The following is a 24,034-nucleotide window of genomic DNA, read 5'->3' on the forward strand; positions in this document are numbered from 1 at the left end:
ACCATACTTGGTGTTTAATCTAGAACCTAGAGGGCCACATAAAAAGCTGTGGCGGACCGGATTTTGCCCACAGGCCTTGAGTTTGACCCATGTGGCTTAAAGCAAAGTATTTCTAAAGATTATTGACACGGATCTGAGCAAAACCAAAATGGCCTAGTTTACCTTTTGAAACAGTCTTCAGACTGGAGTTTTCCCATTATGTTTTCTCTTTTTTTTAGCGCTCTTTTATCCCTCCAGGACCTGAATCCACTGCAGGAGTGTAAGCTGAGCCTGTTTCTCTCTCTGCAACAGCAAAACTCTCAGGACTGTCTCACATGCACAACATTTAGACATCAGTGAAGCGCGACCAGAAAAGCTGCAGAGCTTCTTGCTTTAGAAACAAAAGCAGAAATGCTTCTCTGAAAGGTTTAACTGTAAAAACTCAAACAAAAGATTCATTATTAAAACTTAACCGAATATTTTTCCTTCTTAAATTACTGAAAAGATAAAAGCTGTAATTTATTACAAGCACATGCACTGCAAAAGCAATCTAGTTTTTAGTTCACGTATCTTGGTACTCTTAAAATAAAACAAAACTATTTTGCAACAAGATATAAGAGCTTGTTTAAATAAATAATTCCTAATTTTTGGCAACAAAGTGCTTGTTTTACAGGCAGATTATTTCACTTATAACAAGATACTTTACCCATTTTATAATGAAACTAATCTCCTAGTGGAACTTGTACCTTCTCATTCATTTCAAGCAATTACTGACTTAAAACCAACTGAAAAGTTGCTTGTAAGTTACTTTTTTTTATTTCAAATGTTGTGAGATATTTAAGGTAAAAACTAGACCAAAAATTTTGTGTTTTGTTTTTCAATGTTAGGATGAATTTCATGTAGAAATCATAAATGCATGGTGCTTTTGGCCCCAGCTTTCAGCAGAAAACAACACCTAGCATTCGCTTTGAGACCCTGTTGGTTGTGAGGAAGTGGTGTGAAACTGGAACTTGGTCTGCAAATGTCTTTCTCACTTCACGGCCCCAGTTTGAGGTTGTATCTGCTCAATCTGAACTACGATGGGCTGCGTCTTTTTTCTTTCTTTTTTTCTTTTGGTGCTTTGTTGTGCAGACGAAGTGCTGGGGCTGGTTCTCTTCGAGGTGCAAGCCTTTACACGCCCACTCTGCTGTTTATCGCACTTTTTTCCCACTCGTTCATTTTCTCAGAGGCTCACAGCCAAGCTCTTGTCTTCTCTGTTGGCTCTTTTCCAGTTTGCTCCCAAACATCGTGTTTCCCCCCGTCTCCATGCCCACAGTTCTGCAAAAATACAAAATCTTACCTAGTTTCTAATGCAAGTGTCTTACTACACTTGAAATTAGACAAAACTAACTCATAAGTAACTTTTCAGCAAGATATCAAGCTTGTTTTAAGTAAAAGATTCCTTAAAGGTGACCTATAAAGCTTCCTTGAACCGGTTAGAATAGGTCTGTACAAAACATGTTAATCACATTTTTTGCACGAAATCATTCTTAGATTATGAGCTTTTATTCTGCTCAGTTCTAACCGTTTTGAGGTGTTTTAGGGCGTCTTGTCACTTTAAATCTAAATATGTTGCTGCTGGCCACGCCCCCAACTCAGCATTTGCACTCGCATGTGAAAATGGCTGCAAACAGATGGGCTATTGTAGAGGCGTACTTCTTTAAAAAGCAATAGTAGAGACTCCAGTAGTGGTAAAACCAGCTGACCAACCATGCTGGAATTCTGCTTGGGTTGCTAGGTAACCGGTGAGCTCCGCAGGGGTTGCTAGGTAACCGTCAGTGGCTGCTGATCTGTAACGTTACATTCTTTTGAAACGGCTCATTTTCCAAACACCAAAAAACATTAACTTATTGCCAAAAACTGCCTGGATGTTTGTTTTTTAAGCGTTGTTTTTTGTTGTTGTTTTTTAAGTGCAAAATGTGAATTTTGAATAATACATCCCCTCTAATATTCCTTTAAAAAAGTTTAGCTCTATTAGTGGCAGATTTTTTTCACTTATAACTAGTGAAATAATCTACTAACTGAACTAGAACTTTTTCATCAATATTAAGGAATTATTTACTTATAAAAGCTGAAACGTTACTTGTAAGTTAGTTTTGTCCTATTTAAAATGTACTAAGATATTTGCTGTAGAAGCCAGACCAAAAATACTTGGTAATGTTTTGTGTTTTTGCAGTGCAGCCTCACGGTTCCTGGCTGCACCAGAATTTCTCTGACATTTAGACCAAAAGGCCAGCTTCCTTCGCCTCCCGCCTGCAGATGACTCCACCGCTCTGACATCTTTGACTTCCTTAGGAGCTCAACACCTCCACACTTCACATTGTGTTGCCCCCTCTCGATTGATTCCCCATTAAAGTATTTGTAGGCGCGAGTTGAGAAGCAGCGAATAAACTGAAAGTAGGTTAAAAACGACCCTCAACATTTTCCACCCACCTTCCTCTGTTCTAAAGTTATTTCAAGTTTTCCTCCTCTGTGGTTCAGTTTTACTATAATATCTGCGCTGTAGGCACATAAACTTCAGTTTGGACCTCACCAGCTGCAGTCATGGTGTCAGTTTTATTTATTAAATAGAAAAAAGTCACAAATCTTATGGGAATAACCTAGAGATGATGATAATCTGCTACTAACTGATTGTTATTGATGTATCAATACAAAGAGAATCTGAAAATTTTATTTCTTTATTTTAAATTTTTTTCATATACATTGTTTTTTGTTGCACTTTTTCCTATTCAAAAAATGAATTGAATCAGTTTTTATTTGCATCATTTTAGTGGTTAGTAAAAGTCTACAGTGTGTGCCTATTTTTGTTCTGATTTATTGTCAAAATATTCAGTTACTAAAATAAACGTTAGTTGCAGCTCTATATGTGCATGAATGGTTGATTGAGTCTTCGTTGCTTATGGTACAATGATGTGACTTTTGAGAAAAGGCGTACACTATACAAGATTATGTAATGTGAAAGTTTTGGAGTTTTTATTAACCGAAATGACAATAACTCATATAAATGACATAATTTAAAAAATCCATAATTTTTGTTTCAATATGAAGTTTATAAAACTTTAACAAAAACTTCAGGTGTGTGTTTGTTGAATTTCTGGTTAAAACATGTTTGTTTTGATTCATTGAAGTTACTCAGTTACTATGAAGTGTCACTATGAAGTATTCTTGAGTAGTGATACTTAGTAAAAATACTCCAAAAGGTTACTCAAGCAAATATGTAGCTAGTTACCAGAGTTGGATAGTAACTAATTAGATTTACTCAATTACATTTACTTGAGTTACTTGTTTGAGAAAAAAAATACTGTTATTACACTGTACTTTTTACTTTTACTTGAGTAATTTTTTTATGAAGTGTTTCTTTTCTTACTTGAGTAAAATTTTTGGATTTTCTACTGACTGAATGAAAAAAGAAAACGTTTTAACCAGAAATTCACCAAAAACAGACGCACACCTGCAGTTTTTGTTAAAGTTTCATAACTTTTTTATTGAAAGAAACTAATTTGGAAAGGATTTATTTAGCGTGATTTTATTTTTTTGTTACTTATATGAATTATTGTCGTTTTTGTTTTTAAATTACCAAAATTTCCACTTAATTTTTTTATTTATTCTGTCTGATGATGTAATTTTTTAAACATAAAAGGATTGATAATTTGATCAGTTACTCAGTACTTGAGTAGACTTTTTACCAAATACTTTTTTACACTTACTTGAGTAAAAGTATGTTGTATTGCTACTTTTACTTGGTTACTCTGAGCACCTGTGGGTAATGGGCTGGGGTTACTAGGTAACGGACAGGGGTTGCTAGGCAACAGGGCAACGTTACATTCTGGAGGTTTTTGAGACAACATGAAACATTAACTAATTGTTAAAAACAAAAACTCTTGCTTGAGTACAATTTTTGGCTGCTCTACCTGCCTCTGACGGGTTAATTGGTTTTCACACAGTAGCAGATGAATTGGTTCAGCCTGAAGGTTTTCCACCTGAATCAGAGGGAGATAAAAATATAAGCTGCCTTGCTCATTACTCAGGCCAGGGAGCGTTAAACATCACCAAGACGAGGCTGGGCCCAGAAATCGACCCGCCTGGCTCAGGCTGTCGGGGTGGAAGTCTGAACTACGTCTAGACTCAGAAAGTGACTGAAAACAGGAGCAGGGATCTTTAAGCCCAAGTGAAAACATGGTTTTATATTATGAGTCCACCTGTTGGTTGCTTTCATGCTCCACATGGCTCTGTTTGTGCCCTGTCAGGTTTTTCCAGGAAGAGTGTATCGAACATAAATAGATCTTACTTCAGTGACCCGAGTTTCCACTCGGTGGTTTCAGCAGGAAGTACGTGTTCCCCTGCCTGCCGGCCTGACAGGCAGTCGGTGTCCATCTTTAAAGGTTTCTGTGATGTTTGGGTTCCCAGCATGTGAAATAAGTTGCGACTCGACCGGTCAGACCCGTCGGACTGCCTTCCTGTAAAGGCCGTCAGATTCTTTCAGTGTTATGTGGACTGAAAAGAATGAAAGCTACGCTCTGGGCAGAGCCGCCAAATATTGTACTCAAGTTAGAGTACACTAAAATACAAAACCTTACCAAGTGTTTCTGGTTTAGTTCAAACTTTTCAACATGAGGGCCAAAATTGTTAATTTGAAAAAAACAAAAACCTTTTTGTTCAATATAAAATTTTAAAACAAGCTTTTGGTGCCTTCTTTTATTCTAGCTGCTCAGTAAAAAGCTAAACAATTTCATAAAAATGGATGTGTAAATCATTGTAGATAGAGATGATTATTTTCTTTTATGAAAAACAGACATTAATGTTTGTGTTTCTAGTTACTGTTTCTAGGGATGCAAATGGCAAAGCTGCATCCTGAAGCAATAACATTAGCATTCTGTCTCTGCTGCTGCAGCTTATGGACTCGTTTTCCTAGAGATCATAATGTCTTTGTTGTAAATCAAATACTTTCTGGTAATAAACTCTTCTGTAATCGGACCAAGTGTTAATTTTGTGTTTTCGTTTCCTGCTGGATCGTTCATAAATATCAGCGTTGTGTGTTTATGTCTCTGCAGATGGACTTGGAACCAGAGGGCAAGGTTTACGTCCTGATTACGCTCACCGGATCCTTCACCGACGGTAGGGCGATGGCTTTACCTCTTATTTTTGACGCCCCGGCGGACATCTTCTGAATGCAGGCATGCATGCATGCGCCACTGTGTGACTCTGTTAGCTGTCAGCTATATTTTCACAACACTTTGAAGCTTTTGCACACAAACTGAATTGACTTGGTTAACATGAAACATCGGTTTGTATCAGAGGGGTGGAAGTTACTTACTGCCATGATAAAGGAGAAGTTGAGGCTGCATGCTGATCTGTTGCACCATGTCCCTGGGTTATTATTTCATACTTACTAAACAGAACCTCTTCCTCTGTTTTTTGCTGATGCCTTGCTTGGTTTGAACTTAAAAATAAATGAACTAAATTTAAAGTGTCCTAAGAATACCTAATAGACATGTTGCAGGTTTAAAAATAATTTCATCCCAAAGAGCCAGGCTTTCTTTCTCATTTCTTCAGCCATTTTTAAAGGTCTTTTGTTGTTTTATTCTTGAATTTTTGGATATATGTCATGTATTTTCTTAAACATTAATAATTATATTGTGAAGTCTGCGCTTTCAAAATTAGAAAAATGAACTAGGCGGGAAAGAAAGTGGTGAGGCTTAAAAAAAAAAGCTACTTACCGTAAACAAGCAGAATCTATTTATGTAAGTTTACTGATGCAAAGACCTTGTCTGATGCAATAAATCGACCTTTGTGCTTGAAATGTTATCATCTTTAAAGGGGTCCTGTTATGCAAAATTAACATTTTGAACATTTTTATCCATTTGGGTCTCAACATCTTCTAAAAACAGCCTAAGTGCTTAAAAAAACTATCCAGATGTTTTTTGGCAATAAATTAATGTTTTATGTTGTCTCAAAAACCTCCGGAAAGTATTGCAACACTGCGCTGTTACCTAGCAACCCAGTCTTGTTACCTAGCAACCCAAACTGAGCTGCAGTGTGTTTGGTCAGTTGGTTTTATTGCTGTATGCGCTGTACAATGGCTGCTGGAAAAAAAACAAAAAACGTTTTGTCATCCAGAAACCACTTGCTGCATAGTTGTTGGTTGCGCAGGAGGCTCCACTTCTGCTTTTCAAAGATGTACGTTTGTATAATTGTGCATCTGGTAGCAGCCATTTTCACGTGCAAGTGTAAACGTTGAGGAAGGGGCGCGGCCAGCAGCAGCTTAAAGTGACAAGATGCCTTAAAACCGATAAAAATTCAGAACTGAGCCGACTAAAATCTCATTATTTAAGATGATTTTGTTAAAAAATGTTATGAACATGTTTTGTAATAAATGATCTAAACTATTTAGGTAAAAAAAAACAAACTCAAATAACATGTAAAAATTTTTGCTGAGTTTTTTGCAGATATAAAAATGTTTCTTAGAAGTTGGTAAGTGTAAGGAAGTTTTTAGTTGTACTGAAATTAACACTCTTCAGAGTATCACAGCTTTTATTCGCGGGCCAGAGTGTGGGCTCAGCATGCAAGTTTCCATAACTCATGTGGTTTTCTTCTCTCTGCTATACTTACACAACTCATTGCTTAGCGGAAGAAGAGCAAATATTAAAAGAAACTATGCAAGTCAAACACAATTCACACGTATTTAAAGTTAATTTCACCAAATGATGCATTTTATTTTTGTTTTGCCTGAATCTGTTTGGAACCAGGTGAAGATGTCCTGTCCAGGTGGAATCTGACACGTCATAAAAGCAAAACGTTTGCACTCCTACTTTACAAGTTTATCGTAAATTGCTGCTGAAGTTATTCAACAATTAAAAATGTTTAGTTTTATTAATTTAAACTCTTTAAAATGGAGCCAAAACAGTAAAAACGCTTTTCTTCAGCATTAACCAAAGTTGGATTAGCTTTATAATAACACTAAATGGCTGTTTTGTGTGGCCCTCAAGACTTCAAATTACATAAATTTGGAGTCAGTTTTTCACAAATCTGTAAAATTCACACGAATTCTACAGATTTATGATTTTACTGAAATTTTTTATCAAAATTGGCCAAAACTGTTGGGTTTAAGTGGCGACTGCCTCGGCCTTGATGTCAAGTTATATCTTTATATTATAAGTTATATTTATTAATTCATTGATTAATAAAAAGCCACATTTAGCATCATACAAGTATTGTAAAAAGTTCTTACAAATATTTCTAAATTAGAACCACAAAATCTGTGATTTTGATTACAAAATCAAGACAAAGACAATCATGAAATCTTGGAGGGACTGATCAGTGAGAAAAGAAGTTCAGTGTTATTTAATTTTAAGAAACACTTATCGAATGCTGAAACAACTATTTAGAGATATTTTAGAAAATTAATGGGTTTTATCAACACATTCTGGCACAACCGGCTCTTTAAGAACATTCAGATTTTTGTTTTTGTCCAGATTGAAAATGAGTTTGACTCCCAGCTTTAGGGGATGATCACAGATTAACTGAGTGACAAAAATAATATAAATTTAATTTCCATTCAATCAGCTTTTCCTTAAATATTAAAAATGTGCATAAATGAGAAGAAAAAGTGGCATACCTGGTGATGACTTGGTGGAATAAATAAACACGCCCTCTTCAGAACGGGAGTCGACCAAAAGCAGAACAAAACTTTACATAAAAGTGAAACGTTCAAAATGTTCAAAATGTTTTATTAATGGTGGGAAAGTTTAGAATTTTGAACTCAGTCTGTGTTTCATTTCTGGCCTGAGCACGTTGTAATTAATCAATCAATTAATTAATGATAAATTAAAAAGAAATCGATAACTTCCATTCTGATTATTAATACTTTTTGATGGACAATCCTGTTTAAAGGCTTCAGAATCCATTTTATTTACCGTTTCTGTTGTGCCTGGTTTTATTTCTGTTTTATTTGTTGTTTTTGGATGTAATTCTACTTTAAAATATCTTCCAGTTCTGGTGTTTCACAGTATTATGCCATTATAAATGAATCACTGGAAAATAGTCTCAAAACAACAATACAGTCACTTACACTGACCTACTGGATACTGTTAAATAAGCTGTTTTAAGTGTAGGATCCAAAAATAATGAAATACATATTACAAAAATAAAACACGACATTCTAAATGGGAGTTCATGGTGCGTTGATGACTGGAGGTGGGAAACCAAATCCTCATATTTGGTTATCTGCTCATTGTTTAGTTTGTTTACATTTCAGGAAGTTGGAGCATGGTTAGGGCTTTATTGAACAATCCCAAATCTAAACAAGAAATAACACAAATCAGAACTACCTGACTGAACTACAAGTGAACCTGTTTCTCTGGCTGTGAGTTACTAAAGGTGACCTATTATGCTTCCTTGAATATGTTATGATCCACCTATGGGTGAATATATTATGCAAAAAATGTACAAAATGAATTTTTTTCACAAAATTATTCTTATGTAATGCGATTTTAGTCTGGTCAGTTCAGAATGAGCTGCTTTAGTGCATCTTGTCACTTTAAATCCAAACAAACATGAAAATGACTGCAAACAGATTCGCTATTATGCAACCGAACATCTTTGAAAATCATTAGTAGAGCCTCCTGCACAACTAACAAGAATGCAGAAGTTTCTGGATGGAAAGTCAACAACAAAAGAACGCTTGTCCTTTCCAGCAGCCATTGTACAGAGACAAATTATTATCATTTCGGTCCTTAAAATACCAAAATTTCTAATTGACTTCATATTTTAGTCGGTCTGATGATGTAATTTTTAAATATTAAATGATAATTTGATCAGGTAATCAGTACTTGAGTAGACATTTTACGAAGTAATTTTTTACTTTTACTTGAGTGAAACTTTTGGCGATTCTACCCACCTGCGGGTAATGGACTGGCGTTGCTAGGTTACGGGCTGGGGTTGCTAGGTAACGTGCAGTGTTACATTGCATTCTGGAGGTTTTTATAGACAACATAAAACATTAAATAATTACTAAAATACAGGGGTTGATTTTTTTTAAGGCTGTTTTTAGAAGCAGTAGAGACCAAAATGGAAACACAAAAACACGCTAAATGTGAATTTTTCCCCTGTAAAGACGGCTTTTCAGTGAGTTTTCCATTATGTGATCCCAAATGATCCTCCGGTCTCGTTGCAGATGTCGCCGTAAAAAAAGAAAACGCCCACAAGCAGTTTACGAGGGAGCGGCAGGGAGCCGTGAGGCGACGGATCCACCAGGTCAACGGGCACAAGTTCATGTCCACTTTCCTCCGTCAGCCCACCTTCTGCTTCCACTGCAAGGAGTTCATCTGGTGAGTGCGAACCGCCGGAACCGAGCCGGAACCGAGCCGGAACTGTCTGGAGGAGATCTGACTGTTTCCTCTCCTTTGTTGCAGGGGTGTGTTCGGAAAACAAGGTTACCAGTGTCAAGGTGTGCAGGCCGGCTGTCCTCTTTGTTCGACTGTTGGTCATCCAGAAACGACTGTAACCCTGTGTGTGTTTTCAGTGTGTACCTGTGTAGTTCATAAGCGGTGCCACCAGCTGGTTGTTACTGTGTGTCCACGCATGAAGAGATCAACCAAAGAGAAGGTAATGACTGCTTGTTTCTGCCTCTTTTCTCTTCATTTTCACACATTTTTAAGGAGCGTTTTGCGTTAATTCAGAAAGCCCTAAAATAGCAGCCCACTCCCACACATGCAAGTTCACCCACTCAGCACCTGCAGCGATCAGCAGCCTTTACAGCTTCCTGTTTCTGTCTGAGTCGACCACTGAGCCAGAACGACACACTTCGCTAAACTTTCCAACATTAGCTGCTGATGTATTTACATCTCCACAGAGACACTCACTAGTGATCTGTATATTGTGCAAAAGCAAAAGTTTCTCCTGATTTTGGTTAATTTTGAGCAAATAAAGCAAAGACAACAAACATCCAACGTATATCTTAACTTCTTCTGAGATCAATACTTTTAACAATTTTCCTCTCAGATAGAAAAAAAGACATTTAACAAATATTTATTCATATCACAATTCCAAAAAAGTCCAATTACTCACATGTCAGAGAGAAAAAATATTAAAACAACTCTCAAATTTTTGTTTGTTTGACTAAAATACCAAACAAACAAAAATAAACCTTACACAAGATAAAATATTACTGAAAAAATTAAAAGTCGAATCTTCTTTCAATGAACATAAAACATTTCTAATACGCCACAAGTGTGGAATATTAAAATTACAAGTAGCACCGTAAACGGCGTGCATCAGAGAAAGGAAGAAGGAAACAGAAGTAGAAAGAAAGATAACATGTTGAAGCACGCTGATGAAACACCAAACTTTGCATGAGCCAAAAAATAGTGATAGCAAAGTTTTAGATGCCGATGTATCAAATTAAGAGGAGGAAGTTCAGAGACATGCTGTCTGAGAGCAGTAGCTTGAAGACCTATCAAACCGGCACCATACCCTGTAATTTAAATGCTTGTTTAAGGCATTTTACACATTTAGACCAGGAGTCCCAACACACTTAAAACTCAATATTTACATACGCTGCTTGTGTCTTACACATTAAATCAAACAATGTTTTCCTGTTTTAAGTCATGGAGGATTGCCAAACTTCTTTCTGTTTGATAAATGATATAATTAGGAGAGATTTTTCTACAGAGTTGTTTTATATCTTTCTTCAAAATCAAACATCTACAAAATCAAAGATGTCACTCACATATTTTGGGTTAATTAACCGTTAAAGCCTCAAACGGTAGCCAGTGATGTCCTTGTGTGACATCATGAAAAAACAGATATCAGGAAGACAAATGCAGACTTTTATAACTCTGGTTCATTTCTGGGTAAAATTTGATGCTTGTTGCAAAATGTGCAAATCTGATCCAGAAGGAAAGCAAAACTTTGTGAAGATGCTGATGAAAGCTGTGAAGAGTCGTTATCTGTACCGATATGAGCTGAAAGGAAGAAGACCTGGAAAACACATCTTCAGAGGCATTTTATTTCAGGAGAAACAAAAGGCTTAGTGTTTTACCCCCCAACAAATTGGAAAGGTGGAGGACACCATCTCAACTGGCAGGATCATGTTAGGCAGATTTCTTTGCTGGTGCAACTCAGATTAAGCAGAGAACAGGTTGTGGTAGTTTCGAATGAAAAGCTCAAGACATCAGTCAGAAAGTTGCAGCTTTGCTGAATTTTCTCCTTTCAAGTTCACAGCATGGGTTTCTGCATCTGTTTACTTTATTTCATCTAACTAATCTGACCTGTACTGAGTAATTTACTGGCTCTGTTGTCTTTTTGCAGGATGCAACTCAAGGTTTCAGCATCAACGTCCCTCACAAGTTCAGCACTCACACCTACAAGTCTCCAACCTTCTGTGACCACTGTGGTTCGCTGCTGTGGGGATTAGTTCGGCAGGGCCTGCACTGCAAAAGTACAAGAAACATAAAAGTTGGGATCTCGTTTATCTTTTGGTTTGTCTAATTGATGTATTTATTCTCCTGTTCTCAGTTTGTAAAATGAATGTCCACATCCGCTGCAAAGGGAACGTCGCCCCAAGCTGCGGCGTCAACAGCGTGGAGCTGGCCAACAAGCTAGCAGAGATGGGTCTGCAGGCCGGAGGAATCTCCAAGCGAAACACAATGGTAGAAAGACGTTTTTCACGTTACTCTAAATAACCTCTGGATCTCTGTGAACGTGTTGATCTTTCCCAACAGGTTAAAGAGCCGAGGAGGGAGCCGTCCGAGAGAACGGAGAGTTCGGAGAGTACGACCTCGGAGGTTCGGCCGGAGACCCCGCGGCTGGGGATCTCAGATTTTACTTTCCTTCAGGTTCTTGGCAAAGGCAGCTTCGGCAAGGTGGGAACAACTTCGAGCGATAATGGGAATTATCCTGTAATGACTGGAATTATGGGAGAAAAAAATCATAGCTTTTATGATGGAACAAGTTTCTTTTCACAAATATAAATGGAATATTGTTCTTATTTTACTGCCCACAGCAACACATTTTTTATGGGTTCTGCATGTAGATTTTTAGCCAGTATTCATTCTGAGTGTATATTTCAAGGCTCAACCTAATCACCAGAGTTATCTCTGCAGCTGCAATAAAATTTGAACCGAAGTCTAATTAAATGTGATTGTTTAATTCTATAAGAAAGCAAACATGCTGAGGTTGTGCTTTTCTTATTCATGCTTTATTTGTAGATATGTTGTAGGGTTGAAAGAATTAATCAGATTAATTGGTTAAATAATCATTAACTGGAACATACAGACTCTTAAAAAGGGCTGTTTGCTAAAAGAACAAAATATTCAGAGTACTAATAAAACCAAAACTTTATAAAATAAATGGACATTTCTCATTTGAGATTAAAAAAAATCTCAGTCTATAAATATGTTTTAACATCTTAATTGCAAAATGTATATTTTCATGGTGCAGTTTTTTCTTATTACTGCTCTCAGTGTGTTACTCTGTCAGCAAAGGACCTTTTTTAGAGTTTGTTATGATTATTTGATTACTAAATTAGTCAATGATTATTTTAGCAATCAATTAATCATAATGAATCACAAATAGTTTGATTAATCAGAATTATGATTTAGTCCCAATAAAGTGTAATATTAAAAACAACTGTTACTCAAGCTAACGGTTAATTCATTACCAAATTAGTTGACGAATGTTTCAATAACTGATTAATCGTGATTAATTCGATTAATCATTTCTGCCATAATGAAGTGTAATAGGAATAACAAACAATATATAAATATTTTACCCCAACAAAGTTGTCTTCTTAAATCTAAAGATTAATTATAATTACTCAGTTACTTGCAGTAACTAACAATCCAACAAAATTAAATGGATTGACCAGATAACACTTTGAATTTGTTTGTTCATGTAAATACTGTAAACACGTCAACGATTAATTGCCAACTGTTACTCCACTTAATGATTAATCGGTTACCAAAATAGTGGACATTTGTTCCTATCATCTATTAATTGTTTCATTCCTAATGAAGCATAATATCAAAAAAAATATATAAAGTTATTTTGCCCCAACAAAATTGTCTTCTTCAATCTAAAGTTTAATTGTAATTGCTCAAAGCTGCAGTTGAGAAATTACCTGTTTCATGTGTTTACTGTAACCACATGGTTTCTGCAGGTGATGCTGGCGAAACTAAAAAGCAAAGATCACGTCTTCGCCATCAAGGTGCTGAAGAAGGACATCATCCTGCAGGACGACGACGTGGAGTGCACCATGACGGAGAAGCGGGTTCTGTCTCTGGCCCGCTGTCACCCGTACCTCACGCAGCTTTACTGCTGTTTCCAAACACCGGTCAGTGTTGATTGATCGTCAGAATAACCAATTACTAAAATACCAGCCAGTGAACCATGAAACAACAGTGTGTGAAGGAATGCTCCTCCTGCTTTAATCCTGATTCATCCAGCTGTCTGGAAGTTAATATTATGCAACTCATGTAAACACATTTTTTGTTTGCTCATCTGAGGTTGTCAGGCTGGTGTCAAGCGATGACGCAGCGACACTGCTAATGGGTTCGAGAATAATCACCTGTAGGCGGGAACAACACCGCCGCTGTTGCAGCTCATGTAGCAGAACACTTCCTTGTTTTCAGGAAATTTGAATTTTCAGGTGATTTTGTGGTTTTAATTATAAAACTGTCTCCTGCCAGGGATTAATTATTCTGTATTGGCAGATGAATAGAGGAGTGTGTCAAAGTTTTTAATGGATTTCCTGTTCAGAGTCTGTTTAAGCTGGTAGCTCCCCGTTACTGGTTATGAGAGAAAGGAAGGAAATGGGACGGAAGATATAGAATATGAAAGAGTGAATGAAGAAGGAATTAAAGAAAGAAAGATGGAAAAGAAGGAGAGAAAGGGGGAATGAAAGAACCAGGAAAGAAAAACACAGAAAGAAAGAATCCAGAAGGAAGGAAAGAGAGAACCAAGATTCAAAGAAAGATGGAGAGAATGAAAGAGGAGATAAAGAGAGAATGAAGGAAAGAGAGAAAGAACAAAGAAGCCAGAGAGTTTCTGCAGATCGCTGATGTTGGGTAAAACCAAACTTTGCATGTCAACCAGACAAGAAGTACTGATGACAAACTGCAGCTTTTAATTTGAAAAGTCATGATTTAGATGATGATTTATCAGACAAGGACGACAAATTTAAGATATATAATTCAGTCAGAGCTTGAAGACCTAGCAAACCAGCACCATACTCTGTAATTTAAATGCTCTGTCTGGTGATTCAAACATTTTTACCTGAACTGTGAACACTGCATTAACATACACTTAAAAAAAAGACACTTAATAACCCTTTTTCTTTCTGTTTCATGTTAAATTAAACTAAACGTTTCCTGTTTTAGGTCAGTTAGAATCACCAAAATAATTTTATTTTGCTAAATGATAGATGGAGAGATTTTAAAAAAAAATATGCTGAAAGAGTGAAAATAAAGCAAAGTTTTATGGATTTTTTGTGATGATAATAATTTTATTAATCAAATAAAAGAATGAATAATAGATTTTGCACAAATTCTAGTGGCTCTGAGCCTCAAAAGAAATCCTCCCATTTTTTAAAAAAACTCTTAAAACTTCAAAGCAGCTAAAAAAAAAATCTAAACTGGTTCCTTGATGTGGGATTTCCAGCTCAGGTGTGTCTCGTCTCATTCCCATCAGCTACTGTTTGCTGACGCCATTGTGATTACAGATTAGATAAAACACAAAGAATTACAGAAATCCAAGTGTCGTCTACAAGCAGAAATTACTGTCTTAACGTCTTGTGATGAATGTCACGTCACTTTAACTCAGTGAAATCATATTTTTAGTTTTTAGGTGTCATTTCCTCAACTGGTCAGCAGGTGGCAGCAGATTTCCAGACTTTAATCTGACAGAATGACTCAGAAGTTGCCGGGTTTAGACACAGGATGCCCATAATCTGCTTTAGATGTTCAAATCATTCCTGACCTACTTCTTACTGGGACGAATTGATCTGATGGTGCGACCGATTCTCAGTTTATTCTGCATTTCATCGCTATCAGCTCTTTCCTGGTAATCACCGCAGACATTGTCAAACATTGTTGTGAAATCACCTCGTGCAAAAGGTGTTAAATTATCTCAGATGTTGATTTTAGTCTGGCGTCTACGTAAATGCCGGTGTGGAAAGAGAAGCAGAGGAAATGAGTTAGACTTGTGGTTACGTCTGTAGAGGCGGACACAAGCGTATTTTTAATTCTGCACTTGGTCTCCAAAGTAGCTGTTTAAAATTTCTTAGAATAAAAGATGCAATGTTTCATTGGAAGTACACTTTGTATTTTAGTTTCTAATAGAACTGCAGCTTATTAGTGGCACAAAATGCATTTAAGTCAAACATTTAAACATTTGCTACGACCGAACCAAAGAAGTGCAAGATTGTGATGTTTAATAACAATTAGTCTTGTTTTTTTCTTTTATAAATATAAATTCACATGCATTTGTATTCACTCCCACCACTCTCTAGTTCTCAGCCCCTCAGTATGACAGTGCCACCACCATGTTTCACCATAGGGATGATGCGTTCAGAGGGGCTTTCTCTCCATGAAGAGCTAGAAGATGTAATTTTGTCTGATCATAATACCTGTATCTCCTACATGGTTTGTAGAAAACAAAACATTTTAGAGTTTGTTTGTTTTCCCTTAATACTCTTCAAAAAAGGCCAGAATTGATGACGTACGATGAGACTCCTGTGGGAAGTCGGCTTCCCTCGGTTTTATTTTGGGATGTCAGAGAAAGGGGTATTGAATACGAAAATGTCTGCCACCCTTCAAATTTATGCCTCCAAACAAATTTAGATGGGACTTTTATTATTAAATTTTAAACTTCCATTTTGGTCTCACCTGCTTCTAAAAACAACCCAAGTACTGAAAAAACTCACCCAGCTGTTTTTTGTTGTTGTTGTAGTAATTTAATGTTTTTTGTTATTTGGAAAATGAGAAGTTTCTAAAACCTCCAGACCAGACCTGGGCATTTTAAGGCCCGCGGGCCAGATATGGCCCGTTGGGCATGCCTGTCCGGCCCGCGTCCCCCCAGTCAAAACAAAACACCGTATTTTCGTGTGCATGCGACACAGCTGTCTTTTATTTTGAAAGGGCTTGACGCACCGTTTATGAATGCACGTACGTAAATGCTAACGCACAGCAACAGGTGATGCTAGCAGCCGAATACACGATCCCCACAAAATGTCATCTCACGGTAAAAAAAGAAAAGTTGATTCCGAATTCTGCATTTTTAACAAGGCATGGACAGCGAAATATTTCTTTATTGAAGTCAAAGGCAAGGCCGTGTGTTTAGTTTGTGGTGCGCAGGTGGCTGTGTTAAAGGAATATAATATCCACCGTCACTATGTGACCAAACACGAGAAAGAGATACAAGAACTTTTCAGAGAAAGAGCACGTCACTGAGTCGTCTGTACTCGTAGCCAAGTTGCAAGCTCAACAAACACTTTTTACAAAACGCCTGGCATCTAGAGGAGCTGCAGTCAAGGCAAGTTTTGTCATATCCCACAAGATTGCTAGGAAGAGCAAACCTTTCTCTGACGGAGAGTATATTAAGCAGTGCTAATATGTCCTGAGAATAAAGACGCTTTTGAGAACATCTCCTCTCCCGCAAACGTAACGAGAAGGATTGAGGACATCGCGACGAACCTGGTGCTGCAACTGAAAGACAGCGTGAATGATTTTGAGTACCGGTATTTTTCCCTGGCTTTGGATGAGAGCTGTGACATACGGGACACTGCCCAGCTGCTCATCTTCGCGCGGGATCAATGCAGAATTTAGCATCACGGAGGAGCAGGCATGCGGTCAATGAAAGGAACAACAACAGGGAGTGAGCTCTTAGTAGAGGTAAATGCGTGTCTGGAAAGCTTGGGTCTGAACTGGGACAAACTGGTGGGCGTGACAACAGATGGGTGTCCAAATCTCACAGGAAAAAAAGTTGGTTTATTAAAGAGAATCCAGGACAAAGATACTTGAAGCTGTCTATTCCTTGTAGTATTTCAGTTTTGGTTCTTACAAGTTTTCAAGTCATTACAGTTTCATTTTGTAATTACATTTTGTAATGAGTTATTTTAATGTTACCTAAAGTGATATTAGTTTTGTGTGTGTACCTCTTTAAGTTTCTGCTGCATTTAAAGTACTTTGTGGTACTTGTTTTCCCATTCATTTGCATCTGATTGGAGGTACTTTTGTGTTAGTCCTTCAAGTTGCAGCACTGCAGGTTTTTTTCCAACACTTAAAACCATTTATTGCTCATATATGCAGTTGATCAGTTGATTAATATAACACACACCATTTCAATTGTGGAGAGATTAAAAAGTTAAAAATAAATTCACATGTGATATTTTTTTAAACTATTAATTTGATAGTATTAATTCTCACTTCAGCCAAACCACAAATTAATTTTTATTAATATTTACTGAATATTCTTCTTAACAAAAGAATATGATTTAAATATTTTATTACAACAAGAGGTATGAGAAAATGAATAATGAGTCAAGATTAAATTTGAGTCATTGCTGGATCGGCCCTCCAACATATTTCAGATTTTTCATGCGGCCCCCTGAAGAAATTAATTGCCCACCCCTGCTCCAGACTGTTAAACCAGATTCCATGGTTACCTAGCAACCGTACTGAAGCCCAGCTTGTTACCTAGCAACCCTAGCAGAATACCAGCATGTTTGGTCAGCTGATTTTACCCCTACAGATATCTGGTATAAATTAATTCATAATACATAATATTTGTCAGGATTTGCTCTAAAATAATTTGGATTTACTCAACATTTGTAATTGAAAAAATATTTTAACCAGTAATTGAATTAATTTCTATTTAAATTTACTTAATTAAATCAATAGATTTTAGTTAAAGTTGAATATATGTTAGTTGTCACTTTGTTGCCATAATTTAAAAAAATTTTCTGAGTGTGTTTTGTTGTTGACTTTTTGTTGGTTGTGCAGGAGGTTCCACTCCTGCTTGAGAGTCCAGTTATATGTGCTCAGCTTGCAGCCATTTTCAAGTCGCCCTAAAACGGATCATAACAACCAGAACTGAGCAGACTTAAATATCTTAATCCAACAATGATTTTGTGCAAAAAAAAAATCTGTTAATAAAACATGTTTTTACCTATCCTGACCTGTTCAAGGAAGAATTAATAATAAATCACATTTTAAAAAAGCAAGGTACCATTTTCCTTCCTTTTGTTGGTTTGAGACATAAAATCCCAGTAAAACTCACTGAAGTTGGTTACTATAGTAAAATGTGGAAAAGTTTAAAGGTTGGGAAAGGTTTTCCATGTTCTTCGTCTTAAAGTGGTTTTCTTTTCCCCAGGCTGATTTACAGACTAATCATCACCACTCGACAAAGATTTATGGCTCATATCTGGATTTATTTGCAGTTGGCTGCACAGAAATTCATAAAACAGACATGTAAAATTTATGAGCAGCCATATTTGATCTCATTCTGCGCACACGGTCACTGGTTTCCCCTGAGGGAGGCTGTGAATGTCGTCTCCTCATTTCGATTGTTTTATTTCTTTTACATTGCAGGATCGTCTTTTCTTCGTGATGGAGTTCGTGAACGGAGGCGATCTCATGTTCCACATCCAGAAGTCCAGGAAGTTTGAAGAGGGCAGAGCGCGTTTCTACACGGCGGAGATCACTTCCGCCCTGATGTTCCTGCACAGCAAAGGCATCGTCTACAGGTTTGAGACAAAAACTCATAAATTATCAGGTCACACAGGAGCTGCAGAGTTACAGAATACATGCTCAGAAATGTCTTATTAAAAATAAATTATTTCCAAGACTAATATGAAGAATATAGCCTTTGAAATAGTAAAAAGGAATAATAATTAAATATTCAGACCTGATCTTTCTCTACAATACTCATAAGTTACATTTTTATTTTAATTTTAAAAGCTAGCAAGAAATTGCAAATCCATGTTTTGATTTTTATGCACTTGGAAAACTTAAGTTGAGTTTTAATCAAGTTAAAGCTGCACAGAAAATCATGAAACAGAAAATTTATAAAAATTTATAATTTTTTAATGTATAATTTTTCTGTATAAATGACAGAAAAATTGGAGTCTTCACTCAATTCAGACTGTTTTTTTGTTTTGATTTTTTTTTTTAGAAAATTCTTATTTTTTACAAAATTCAGATTTTTTTACAGAATATTGACTCTTGAGAATTATGCCTCTAATCTCAGGATTTTTACTTTTTTTTTCTTACAAAATTCAGATTTCTTTTTTATAGAACTCTGATAATTTTTTAAACTGAATTTACAGGATTAGTTTTTTGTTTTTTTTGTTTTTTAAAAAATTCAAAAAAAATTTACCATTCAGATTTTTTTTCAGAATTCTGACTTTTTTTTTTTTTTACAGAATTATAGATTCAGAATTTAGACTTTTTTTTCCAGAATTTGAACTTATATTATGATTTACACACAAATCATAATTTTATAGGGTATAATTTACAGAATAATGTCACAACATATTGAAAAAGTGTCGCCAAACATGTCAATATTTTGACAATGTACTGAAAATGACCTGTAACTATATTAATAAACTATTTAAACATCTATTGTCAAAATCAGTGCAAAGACAGTTGGACGCAGCTGAAGTCCAATTCATTCCCACTTTACCCACTGATCATGCATGGAGCCTCATAGACGAGATGAACCAGGATGTCAAAGGTCACAGAGGGTTTGATGAGCCATAGTGACTGATGAAAATGTGGATTTATTGCAGCTGGTCTGATTTCTCCAACATTGTACAATAAATATCGCAATCGCATGATTTCCTAAATCTGCGAAGCCGGAAAAAGATTCATGTACACAGTTTTAAGTTCAGTCCGTTTTAATTTGGCCTGAAAAGCCGTCATTAATATTGATAACGGCAGACAAACAAATCAAGTTTAATAAGATGTGAGATTTTTTTATTCTGCCTGAAGGAGGTCGGATGGCAGAGCGGCGGCCGTCCTCCCAGTGCATGATGGGAGGGAACGGGGCCATCATGTGAGCAAACAGTAACTGCAGAGTTATATTTAGGTGATCGTGTGTCCTGCAGTCTGGGACCAGCACATCCCACAGCTTATTACAACCTACACAGTAAAACTAAACCGGGCTCCTTAATGTCAGTCTGAGAGATTTTATCTTATTATTTTGTGTCTGAGCTTTAACTTATCTGCAGATATTGCTTCAGTATTTTCATATGATTAATCATTTGGCCCCTGGGCCGCACTTTGGACACCACTGGTTTAGTACAACACAAAGAATTTTTCTCATTATAAACCTTTTTTTGCTTTTGTTTTCATTTTGTTGTAAGCCACAAAACTCCAGGTTAAAGTAGTTCAGAAATCTGTACTATTTTAATTTGAACTTTTAGCTAAAGTTGTTAAGAGTCGTTTTGACTCTGGAGTTGCAGGTTACCAAACCCTTTGCTAGCTTTATTTTCATCTGATTCCCAATCAAACAGCACATTTCAAAATAAAATGGTGCTAAGAAGAAGAATAGGATTTTACAACACAGTAAAAAAAAGTTCAGTTTGTGTGTCACAGCATTTGTCAGCACTTCCTCTGCTCCTCTTTGGAAATTTTCACATTTGTAAATGATTATCTGAGATTCTTTCTCATCAGTGTTGAAACCAGGGCTTCCAGTTTACCCAGTAAACACAGGAAACCAAGCTTGACTCGACCCTGCAGTCTAATGAGGCTCATTAGATAAATGTTGCTGGTTATATTTTTGGTGATGTGCATCTCTGTGATGATCACACAACGATAATGATGCTTCTGGATATCTTGAATTTGTTGGGCGCTACACTGCAAAAATAAAATCTGTCCAAGTACTTTTGATGTAGTTTCTAGTGCAAATATCTCAGTACACTTCAAAAAAGACAAGTAAATAGGTAAGTAAATAATTCCTTAACACTGATGGAAAAACCTCCTGTTCCACCGGCAGATTATTTCACAGATAAAACTTTTTTATTTTAATGGTCAAATAAAGAAACTAGTAGATTTTCATCAGTATTAAATAATGATTTACTTGGAACAATCTCATATATCTTGCTGAAAATTTTCTTGTAAGTTAGTTTTATCTTATTTCAAGTGTCTGAATATATTTTCACTAGAAGCTAAGACAAAATTAGTTGGTAAAATTTCAGTGTGGAGCCTAAAACAATTGCATCATTATCATTTTTACTTATTAATTAATAAAATTATAACAGTAATGACATATTCAGTAGTATTTTTATTCATTTCAACTAGTATTCAACCAGAACAAGGTGAATATCCAGCAAAAAACACAAAACCCTACAAAGTAGTTTTGATCTATTGTGCAAATATCTCAGTTCACTTGAAATAAAACAAAATTTACTTACAAGTAAGTTTTTATCAGAATCTAGGAGTTTGTTTTAATAATTTCTCATTTCAGTGTTGAGACTTTTTTCTCTTTATAAGTGAAATAATCTGACAGCAGAACTTTTTCATCAATATTAAGGAATTATTTTTTAAAACGAGCTCCTATATCTTTCTGAAAAATCACTTCTAATTTAGTTTTATCTTATTTCACGTGAACTAAGATGTTGTACTGGAAACTGGACTAAAATCCTTGGTAAGATTTTGTATTTTTGCATATATTATATTATATTTTGGTCTCTGTTTTCCCACTCTTTGGTTAAACACAGAGAGAAGTGCACCACTGGAGGTTGAGTCAATGTTACACAACCTTCTTCAAGCAGAAAAAAGCAAACCAGATTAATCCAACCCAATGAGTGCGTAATCAGCAGTCAGCGTTTCAGCTGCTGGTTGCTGCATTTATCATCTCCTCTTTCCACGGAAATCACTCACTCTTTTTTTCGTTGGAAACTAAAAAGTTAAGTTTCCTTTCATTATATTAAATCTCATCTGTGCAGCTTCAAGCCTCATCTGCACAGTGACGTTTGCATGAATGCTGGGTCATCTGATCACAGATTAGAGCTTAACCCAGGAGCCCACACTCAGCAGCTTTAATCTCATGTCAGGTGACAAAGCAGCAGCTGAAACGAACATGGAGATGGGGATTATTCCTGGGAGGCTTTGTCTTCGGAGATGAAACCTCAGCGGAGAGAGCCGCACTCACATGACTGAATCAGTTCAGTTACCACATTTATAGATTACATCTTTGCTGCATCTGTGCATTTTACTTTAAGGTTTATTTATAAAAAATCTGCATGTAATTTTTGTCAAATAAAGGATGATGCTTTCTGACAGCGGCGTCCATGTTTCTCACCATGTGAATCAAAACTGTAAAGTTGAAAGTATTTGACAGCCACAAAATGTTTTTTTACCTGGACAACAATCTACAAAATATAATATCTTTACACAGTAGAAAAAGTCTAATTTCTGTGGAAAGTTATAGATCTGAAAAGATTAACTGAATTATTTGTGATTAATCGAATTGTTTATTTAAGCAATTTTCAACTAATTTAGTAACCAATTAATTGTCAACTGGACCAAACAGAATTTAACAAAAGGCCATTTTTTGACACAACAACACAATCACAGCAAATGAAACCAAAACTGTATAAAAGATAAGTACATTTTAAATTTAAAGTATAGAAAATACTTTATCAGTAAATGTTTTCTACCCATAGTTCTTCCATTGGCATTGTTTTAATTTACTTTATTTTTGATTTTCAAACTTTAACGTTTCCAGTATTTGTTTGCTGTGTTGTTGCATTTTATGCCATAAATTTGTTGTTTTCCTTTTTAAAAAGAGGAATTAATTATTTGTTTGCATCTTTTAATGTATTTCTAATATTGTATGAAATGGCTAAAATGGTAAATCTGCAAATTTTTTTATTCGATTAATCGTCAGAATAATTGATCGATTAGTTAATAACTAAACTAATCGTTAGTTGCAGCTCTAATTTGCAAACAAGGTTGTTGATATAATTTTTTTTTTCTGTCTTTGGACATTCTCAGTTTTAGTAAGTTAGTTAGTTAATTGTTCTGTTGCTTTGAAGAGGATTTTCTCCTTCAACAAAGACCAAAGTGAATTTTGCAGGAGAATCTGGATCAATATTGACATAATAAACACATTTGACTGTTAGACAGTTTGTGATCATGTTCTGATTGATTGAAATGTTTTTATTTTTGTGTGTTTCTGTTTGTTCTGCCTTGCAGGGATCTAAAACTGGACAACGTCCTGCTGGACAAAGACGGTCACTGCAAGCTGGCGGACTTCGGCATGTGCAAGGAGGGAATATTTGAGGGCGTGGCCACCGGGACGTTCTGTGGGACTCCGGATTATATCGCCCCAGAGGTCGGTTAAAGCCCTGGCATTATCTATTTTCAGGAATAATGGTTGGTTTTATTTATTTGTTTATTTTTTTGTCTGACAAAATTCTCCAAACTAAAGAGGCAAAAACATGATTTGGATTAATTCACAATGCAGGAAACTCTGAAGTTTGAGTTTAAAAATGTGGAAAAACAAAATGGAGTCTGGGAAAATGTTTTTAGATTTCATTCTGTTTGCTTAAAGTTTTATTTATCCATCCTGCATGTTTAAGTTATATTCTAAAGTATTCTTAAGGTTGTTTTGTTTGTTCTCATACATGAACTGAATTAATAGAAGAATAAATCATCAGATATCAGACTCAAACAGACGTTTAAGTTCACAAAACATCCCTTATTATAAACAACAACACTGTAATTGAGGAGGGAAAGGAAAATTATTTCTGTTTAGGATCTGTAAAAAACTTTAAAAACTCTGAGCTAATTTTTTCATAAATATGTTTAATTATAGATTATTTTATTGTCTTTAAACTGATTGAGCTCCATTCGGCCTCCTGCAGTCTTTGAGCTCGCGTGATGCAGTTTTTCCATCAGACCGCCTCTGTATGAACAAACATGGCGCTCGTTGCTCGTCACTTAAAATTCCTTCCTGACTAACTGGAAGGCTTGAGGTCGGCTTGTAAGCTTCCCTGTTCGCTCTTCAGGATGCA

The 24,034-nt window shown here is 36.0% G+C and overlaps 1 protein-coding gene across 1 annotated transcript in view; it reads left to right on the forward strand.

Annotated features, from left to right (window-relative positions):
* prkcha (protein kinase C, eta, a) overlaps positions 1-24,034 on the forward strand; it is a 36,464-nt gene that overhangs the window by 5,983 nt on the left and 6,447 nt on the right. The window contains exons 2-11 of the mRNA XM_044141820.1: positions 5,070-5,133; positions 9,191-9,344; positions 9,429-9,463; positions 9,539-9,621; positions 11,326-11,455; positions 11,533-11,666; positions 11,739-11,879; positions 13,175-13,348; positions 18,603-18,757; positions 23,214-23,352. Coding sequence (XP_043997755.1) covers positions 5,070-5,133; positions 9,191-9,344; positions 9,429-9,463; positions 9,539-9,621; positions 11,326-11,455; positions 11,533-11,666; positions 11,739-11,879; positions 13,175-13,348; positions 18,603-18,757; positions 23,214-23,352 — 1,209 coding nt within the window. The remainder of the gene's footprint in view (positions 1-5,069; positions 5,134-9,190; positions 9,345-9,428; positions 9,464-9,538; positions 9,622-11,325; positions 11,456-11,532; positions 11,667-11,738; positions 11,880-13,174; positions 13,349-18,602; positions 18,758-23,213; positions 23,353-24,034) is intronic.

Source organism: Gambusia affinis, linkage group LG16 (assembly GCF_019740435.1).
Source record: "Gambusia affinis linkage group LG16, SWU_Gaff_1.0, whole genome shotgun sequence".
NCBI lineage: Eukaryota > Metazoa > Chordata > Actinopteri > Cyprinodontiformes > Poeciliidae > Gambusia > Gambusia affinis.